General features: G+C 41.4%; 1 protein-coding gene across 1 annotated transcript; it reads left to right on the top strand.

The window, feature by feature from the left end:
• The first annotated feature begins 1333 nt into the window (after window positions 1-1333).
• Window positions 1334-8480, top strand: fkbp1ab (FKBP prolyl isomerase 1Ab). The gene is made up of 5 exons (XM_071927547.2): window positions 1334-1465; window positions 1616-1663; window positions 4423-4535; window positions 5281-5439; window positions 6989-8480. The coding sequence occupies exons 1-4, from the start codon at window positions 1429-1431 to the stop codon at window positions 5407-5409; spliced, it is 327 nt and encodes a 108-aa protein (XP_071783648.1). The 5' UTR covers window positions 1334-1428; the 3' UTR covers window positions 5410-5439; window positions 6989-8480.
• Window positions 8481-8996: the final 516 nt, after the last annotated feature.

Genomic DNA, 8996 nt, shown 5'->3' with positions numbered 1-8996 from the left:
ATCGGCGTCGGGACCCCCGCCGAAATCTCGGCCGGATCACCGGGAACAAATCGGCGCCCAGCTATCGGCACTGGCCGGAACCGTGCCCCCGGGAAACTCCGGGAAGCGTCGGCCGACGCGCCGAAACCACCATGCTCTGTGTGTCTCTCTCTCCGCTGACAGAACAGAGGGCTGTCAGGTGGACAGAGCACGCGCATATGCATGGAAATATACGACTTACCGCGGTCCCTCTGTCCCAAATGCATCAAGCCAGCCAGTACCAAAAGTAAAAGTATAAACTTTCTTATGATTTAGACGAATAATATACCTGTTGAGATTAGTAATGATATTTCATTAAGGTCAACAAAAGATAAAACAATAGTTCTGCACTGTATTAAGTTATGATTTCTAATAACATAATTTCACATTAAACATCATTTATAAACTGAAAATGTAGTAGTAAGCAAAAAGTATGTATAAAAAAACAATCATGTAAAGTACATATACTCAGAAATAATACTTGAGTAGCTACAGTAAGAAAGTATTTCTACTCAAGGACCAATACACCCCTGTGGATAGGTATGGTTTGTGTGCTGCGGGGTGGGGGTGGGTGGGCACTTGAGTCGCTGGTGCCCAGGGGCACCATGAAGTCTTAATACGGGCATGAGAGAGTGAGTCCTCTTTCTGTTTTGGTTGAGGCTCTATCTTAATGCTGAAAGTCAAGCCTCCACATTCCACGGGAAATCATACCCTGGAACATGCAACACAGAGAGCAACACATAGCATTAACCAGTCTTCACTGCGATGGTGTCGTTTATCTAGAGCCATACTATGGTACTCATAATTGAGTATAATATAATGAGGCAAATATTCTGTATGTAGGGACTTTAAGCTATCCTGCAAATCAGATTTGTTAACAAAGACGTTAGCTGGTACTAAGGTATAGCTAGCTAACATGCTAACACTATTGAAACCAGATTGAAAACCAGTTAGATAGGCCTAACAATGATGAAATTATCACTTCCCAGCCAAAAACAGCACAGAAATTAACCATACCTATTCTATATATATATAATATATAGAATATGTATGTGTATATATATATATGTATATATGTATATGTATATGTATATGTATATGTATATACTATTGCGACGGCCGTCTAAATTGTAAATTTAGAAAATTATGCAATCCCCTCATCATGGATGTTGTTGGTAAATGCTGTGGACCTCCGGTATGGCCGCCAGAGGGCGCGACCTGAAAGCTTTGTAAACGGATTTTATTTTGAAAGTTTTGAGCGGAAGCGGTAATGCACATCGTGTGGAGCTTGACGCTAGCGTGCCTGCAGAGAGCGAGAGAGAGACAGCTGAGAACATCCGCTGGAAGAGCAGACAGACTGCGGGAAGAGTCTTGCCCGGGTGGAGGGACAGCTCCAAAACACACAGCGAAATGGGAGTCGAAATCGAGACCATAACCCCAGGCGACGGTAAAGCGATTGCAAAAAAAGAAAGAAAGAAATGTGTTTGGTTCATTACTTGGTGTGGATTGATGTTCACTCTTATTTATTACAGCCGCAGAAAACACCGCCTTGCGTCGTATGCCCGTTATATCAAGCGCCTTTTTGCTTCCTCCACAGGAAGGACTTTCCCCAAAAAAGGACAGACGTGTGTGGTGCATTATGTTGGTGAGTTTTAAATAAGAAACTTGGTATAGTCTACTAGATCATGCCCCCCCCCTTCCCCCGCTGCATGCACAGCCAAATTCTGCGGATTTATGTTTCTCGTATGGTTGATTCATATTTCTACTCAAGGCCGCATACAAGTGAAGTGACTGCTGTGGGGTCGCCTACTGTCTCCTACACCCTTACAAAAAATAACTATGGTAACATTAATCCTGTAGTGAATTTAATCATGATACTATACAAGTATCACAGCAAAACTATAAATCCCTGTAGGAATATTATAGGAATACTATAGTGATACCATAAGAGATAAAGAAAATGCCACAAAGTACGATAAGGTCACTATAACTCACTACTGTGCACCACCGACACATTCTAAATCCCTCTAGGAGTATTACAGGAATATTATAGTGATTTTTCACTGCATCTCTGTCACCGGACTCGGCTGCATAAAAAATTAACCCCTTCGCCACATTTTCATTCACTGGAGTCCCATTTGGATCCCATGCGAATCAATATTCAACAATCACATGTAGCTATAATGATCATTCCAGCAGTCGTAGCCTCACTCAAAGTACGCTGGAATTATCGCTGCGTAAAATAACGCGCTCCAGTTTTGGCCAAGCGGTCTATTATAGTCTCGTCAACATCAGTGGATAATATTACAGGCTACATTTGTCTTGTCTGGGAAATAAAAAAAAAAAAATAAGAAAGAAGAGTCGCAGACAGATTCCGCCGCAGGGTTCATTCAGAGGCCCAGACGGACAGACAGGCAGGCAGACAGACAGACAGACAGACGGACAGACAGACAGACAGACAGACCCAGACAGCGACGGGGGTTTTAAATCCCGTCTGATTTCCACCGCTTTCCCGTCTTTGTTGGAGTTTGGGGGGTGGGAGATTGGTGGCGTTTAGCTGAGCGGATTATAACCGTCTGGGCGACCGCAATAATAACAAAATCACCATAATATTCCTATAATATTCATACAGGGACTTATAGTGTGTACATGCTACACAAAAGTGAGTTTATAGTGAACTTATTTTTTTTTTTAGTCTCCTATGGTATATCACTGTAATTCCCTATAGGGGTGTACAGTATGTGATACTCAATATTGAGTTTATAGTAACCATATCATACTTGATGGCATCTCCTATGGTGTCTCTATAATATTCCTATAATATTTCTATACTGGTGTGTAGTGTGTCTGTGGTACAAAATAGTGAGTTTATGGTAACCTTACTATACTTGATGGTATCTATATAATATTCCTATTGAAACCTATAGTTTTTTTTACTGTACTAAAATGTATTATAGGATTATTATTTCATTTTGCCATAAGGGTGTTCTAGGATTTTCACCACCTGTAAAAATCAATGAATAAAACAACAACAAAATGGCTTTCAGGTGGCTTTTGCATCCCTGTGTGCTATTTATTAGGCTGCTGTGTTCTCAAATTGGCAAAGCTGTCAGTCCACCTGCTCGCCTGGTAAGACAGACATAACTCAGCCTGTAACACAAGCCTCTTTGGTTTAAGATTATGTAACTTGAAATAACAGCCGGATTCGTGCCTATGCACAGTGTAGTGTTTTTTAGGCATGAGAAAGATCAGCCTTTTTTTCTTTATCACAGCAGCTACAGGATTTCCTCTCCGGGCGGGCTCCCTTCCTGTCAGCCTTGAAATGCGACTTGAAACAGGATATTCCATTATAAAAAGCCCTTTTTTTATGTAGAGGGTCCAAATTAAGATCAAAACACGCCTTTGCCGAGGTCCTGTCTGCAGGAAATCTTTGCTGTCTGAACATTTCTGCACTGTTTGTGCTGTTGAGCGGGAAATGCAGTGTGCAGTGTGTTGCTGCTCCGGCTGCAATTGGCTTTGATACTTGGATAGGACCTTTCAGCTCTTACAGATAATTCCATTAGGCTGCCATCTAGACATCCAGAGGACGTGGTCATTGAATCGCACCACCCACTCCACCGCCTGGATTACAATCTATATCTTGCCAGTCGCCCCCTGATGTGCCCAACAACAGCGCAGATTACCTCCTCCCACACGACACACACACACACACACACACACACACACACACCAGACCGCACTTCAGATACCCACACACGCACACACTCTGCCATCATATCACACCACAAACACACACCAAACCACCACACATAGGCAGTCTTATTGGCGCTAATAACGGTAATAGCGCTGTCATAAATAGTCTGAGAGTGGGTGCCATTCTGCGGATTGATGCTTGCGTTTCCCTGACTGTCAGACTGCCTCCCACCCCGGAGACAGCTGCAGCGGCTATTTCGGAGATCCTTGGAATCCCTTCATTTGCGCTCTCAATATACACACAGCAGGGAAGATGGTTGTCACACAAGCTCAGCACATATATTTGTTTTCGATGCTTATTTTGTTTTTGAGCTGGTATTAATACCGCTTCAGACACAGTTACCGCAGAAAGCCAGCATTTTTCCACCATACTGTTATCAGTCTATTAGATAGAGCTATACATTTTTTTCTTGAACTATCCAATGTCAATTCTGTCGCTGATGTGTCTCTAATCATTGCAGTATTGCACAGGCGTTTAGAGGTTGTGGCTGGATTTGGGGCTCATGCAGGTGTTGATGTTGTTTCCTGAGGTGTTTCCTTTCACCCGCAGAACGAGGCTAGACATCGCCTGCTGCTTCGCTCTAACTTTTTTGGCTCTCACCGTTCCCACCCCCACCCCCACCCCCACCCATCCCATCTCCTTCCCCTCAGGTTCCCTTACAGACGGACGTAAGTTTGACTCGTCCCGCGACAGGGACAAGCCCTTCAGGTTCAAGATCGGCAAGCAGGAGGTGATCCGAGGCTGGGAAGAAGGCGTAGTGCAGGTGGGCTGGAGGAGGGGAAGCATACTGCGCATATCCTATATTATGCAGGATCATTGAAGACAGAATTGACAGTCTTTTAGAGCTAATATACCACAACTTGGAAATGAAATGTGTAGTTTTGTGAATTGATAAGCAAATTGTGTTAATAGAGCAATGCACAGTTGTTCTGCCGTCCATCTGTCCCACACTAACTCTAAAAGCTGCACCCATTCAGCCCCTCAGAGTATGTAATACATTACATGTCATACAGTGTTGTCACCACAATAACTAATAGCTTAACCTTTTTACAGTGTATTTATAAAACCCATAGGCTCAGATGGACACCGGAATGATGCAGAGGGAGCAATAATTTGCAATGCAAGACAGAAAATGCATTTGCTGTTTATTATGTAGTTAGTTCATCAGCTTAAACACATTCATTTGTTGACATGGTTCCATTATCTAATTTCCACACTCACCAAGGTTTCCATTAACACTGCAAACAGTGGGCCTATGTGGCACGGATGCAGCTCTGTAATTGCACTAAAGCATGGAAATAATGGAGCGCCATTAATCGGCGAGATGTTTTTGCTGTCTGGCGCCCCGTGGTTTATTGTCCAGCTTGATGCATTAAACTGAAATATAGACTGCATTAAGATCCAATTAACCGCATTCACAGGGCAGACTGGCTATTTTACATGACCTCTATTGTTTCTCTCTCTCCTCCTGTGTTTGCGTCCTCCGCCTCTTCTCCTGCATCCTCCAGATGAGTGTCGGTCAGAGGGCCAAGCTGACCTGTTCACCTGACTTTGCTTATGGGAATAAGGGCCACCCGGGCATCATCCCTCCTAACGCCACCCTCATCTTCGACGTTGAGCTGCTGAGCTTGGAATGAAACCAATCCACGGCCTGTTTGTTATTTTATGTAAGTCGTCTGTTTTACTTTTTAGCTGCGAGAGTGTATGTTAAGAGTGCTTCTGTTTAGTTTAGCACAAAGCCCCCAGGTGCCTGCTGTCCAGCAACAATAAGAAGTCATCAGTTGGCCTTTGTTTGTACATCCAACTTCTGGTCAGATAGAGAAAAAAGTGGAATGACAAACGTGTAGCTTAAAGAATAATTCCGATTATTTTCGACTCAGGCCTTATTTTCTGAGTTTTTGCCATTATGACGATTGATTGCATTCAAACTTTTGTCGCTTACTTCACTGTAGAGCTTTTCGCTCCTCCATTTTCTCTCCAACACACACCCACAGGGCAAACACTCTCCAACAGTTGAACCCAAAAAGCGATTAAAACACGTCCTTTCAGCACAATAGCACTCGCGCAGCAGTTCCACACGTCTTTAAATAGCTGTGATCGAACAATTATCATGACATTTTAGTTTTAATCGTCCTTTTGATACTTTTTTATCGCTGCTCACACACTTAATTGTTTACTTTGCTTGCTGCTGGTTTTCTGCTGCGTTCAAGTCACACTGGAAGAAGAGGAAGAACGGGATTTTGTTGCTTCGGCGTGAAAGCCTTCTTTAGGTGTTTTACATGTTGTAATGCCCACATCCAAAATCATTTGTTTTTATGAATTTAAAATTAACCACAAATTAACTACAGCAGACATTTCTTGCTTTTCGTAAGCATGGTTGATTCTATTAGTGTGAATCTAACTGATGATTTACATTTTTGATCTGCTGATATCGGTTGCTATGTTTACTTCTGTTGACACACTTCTGCAATTTGTCATGCCACGTGGGTGATAACGGAGACTGCAATCCTACATCCTTTAAATGACTACACCAACTTTTTGGGCGTATGACCCAATATGTTAGGAAAGAATTGGCACCAAAATCATCTCTGTGTCTCCAGTAGATAGCTCTGTGCGGTGTGCATGCTAACACTTCAGCGTACAGTGAGTAAGTAGGCTAATCATAAGCGATTAGCATTATCCAAAGTATGAAGATAAACCTTTAGTAACCCAAACTTTGTATTGTTTTTTATTGGTTGACTGGTTAACTTCTGAAAACAGTCTCAATCTTCTTTGTTACTAATCAGCAGCGCAAAAACTTAAACTAGCTGTTAGCTAACTTCACTCGCTTCATGTGTAAACTAAACAAGTTAAAGTCTCGCAGGAAGGAGAGACCTTCTGCCATTCTTTCTGTCAAATTTTAAGTCTAATTTATCAATTCCAAAATGATTTCAATTTCAAAATGAACTAACCATTCAGCCTTAATGCTGCTACAAGTTCTCATTTTCCCACTTTTAGGATAACGCTAGTCGGCAACGATTACTTAACATGTAAGCGTTAGCATGCGACAGAGCTATCTACTGGAGACATAGACATGATTTTGTTCCCAATCCTCTCGTCACATATGGGTAAACTCCCAAAAAGTCAGAGTAGTCAGTAACAAAGCACTTCGGTCCACCATGACACCCTGTTATTTGTGACTAATCCTACATCTTCCCTTTTATTGTGTCTTCGCAGGTGACTTCCTACCTGGGTGACTTGGAGAGAAGCTAGGAGAGTCTGCACTTGATTCTATAAGAGGCTTGAGTTAATAGTTCCACTACCTTTATGGTCATTATTTTATCCAACTATGAAAATTTGTGTTATTTTGTCTCAGTGACTGAATTATCTATATTTTTTCCATCATAATCTTCCTCTTAAAAAATCTATGGGCCATAACCTTACAAACCTCCATGTTCTTAATCTTGATTTTTTTGAATTGTGCTTTACACTTTGCTTTGTTTTTGTGAAATGTTGGTTGTGCATGGTTATGATGAGTAATACAAAATACCAATGAACTACTAGCAGCGACATTCATCTGTTAAAGAGTCAATGCGTAACTGATATTATAATTTTAGAGGGCTGGTGCTTGTTATAGTAACTGAGAAACAAAAAAGTGTACAAAAGAATATGAAAAGCACATGTTTGTATCTAAACCCCTCCCGGCTGAAAATCAGAAAAAGTGAAACGAGTTTATATTAGAGACGTAGGGCTTAGTGTTGAATTCAGTGGCATACGTGTAGTGAAATGTCAAGTCATGGAAGGCCTTAATGGTGCAACACAGGAACTTTGTTTGATACATAAATTTCCCCCTCTAGATAGTGATGCTGTGTTTTCTTTTTTTATTTTAATTGTTAACTTTAGTATGAGCTAGAGAGGAGCAATTGGCACAGAGGAGAACCAGTCACAGTTGTAGATAGTTCTATCCAATATGTGTGCCTAAATATTCTCACGAGACACATGGTTACTACCTTGCCCCGTCTGCATGATCTAGGCCTGATGGAACCCCTAGTCTGTACATGTTGAAAGCTTTGCATTTAACTTGCTTTATTATTGCCTTTTCATCCAGTCAAATCTTTAAACCCCATTTAAAGCCATAAACAGGTTGAACAGTGCAAAGATAGGAACTGCGGGGACGCACATCAATTGGAATTTGTTATGCTTTTCTTAGAAAAAGGGAAATGCTTGAAATTTACAAAAGGGGGTTGAGGAATCAATCCAATTGTGACCTCCCCCAACCTTATTTTGTGTAACAACTTCCATTATCTATTTTTCAGATGCCAACTTTCTATCTCCGAGAATCGACAAAGCTACTGTATAACCTGTGATGATAACTGTAATGTTTTTTTTTTGTCAGTGTCATTAGTAAAGTACCACACTGCCTAACTGAACTCTATGTTGTGGTAGAAAGAATGCTGACACACAGTCAGGCATCCTAGTGGTTTTGTATCACAAATAAATAGTTTTAAATGGAGTTTAAATGAAAACAAGGAATACGCTGGCCTGGCTGTCAGATACGGACCACGGCTGCTGATGTTACATATTGGCCGAGCAGCAATTGGTATGGCGGCGGTCCACCTCTGTACTGTCTAGTTATGTGCTGATACGTTACTGTATGCAGGCTAAACCAATGATGACATATTTAAAATGTGCCGTTGCAATAAAGTGCTCTCCACCTGCTTTTGGAAAATGTCTTCATATTTACTCCACATCCCATGCGCCTTATGGCTTTTCACATCTTGATTGATTGATTATTTGAAGATGTCATACATGATCATGTGCCTGGATTTATGATACACCAAAATATTTGAAAAGTTTTTGTCACATGCAAATTAAACACATTTTATTTGAAGAGAGATCCTGCTAAGAGGCCTACCACCTCTTGGGATACCCCAACAAGCATTTGAAGCCATGTCCTTCCCATTTGCACTATGAAAATCTGTCTTTGGCTTGGACTCTCTTCAGAACCAAATATAAAAATTAAAATAAGCCCAAAGTTCAAAATTCACCCTATCACATATTTTTCCAACTTTTTTCTCTGATGAGAAATCATCAAATCAAGACTGATAATGAGACTGGTTCACAAAAGGTAAAACAAGCATCACTGTTTCCTCTGTTTTTTATGTACAGTATATTGAATGGGTCATGAGAAGTGAGAGCCAGTCATCAGTTTAAAGCAATGGGTCAGGATTCCAAATGGGCCACA

The sequence above is a fragment of the Centroberyx gerrardi genome, chromosome 14 (assembly GCF_048128805.1).
Source record: "Centroberyx gerrardi isolate f3 chromosome 14, fCenGer3.hap1.cur.20231027, whole genome shotgun sequence".
NCBI classification, from domain to species: Eukaryota; Metazoa; Chordata; class Actinopteri; order Beryciformes; family Berycidae; genus Centroberyx; species Centroberyx gerrardi.
The sequence above is the reverse complement of the archived record's forward strand: the minus strand, read 5'-3'. Positions and strand labels throughout refer to the sequence as shown.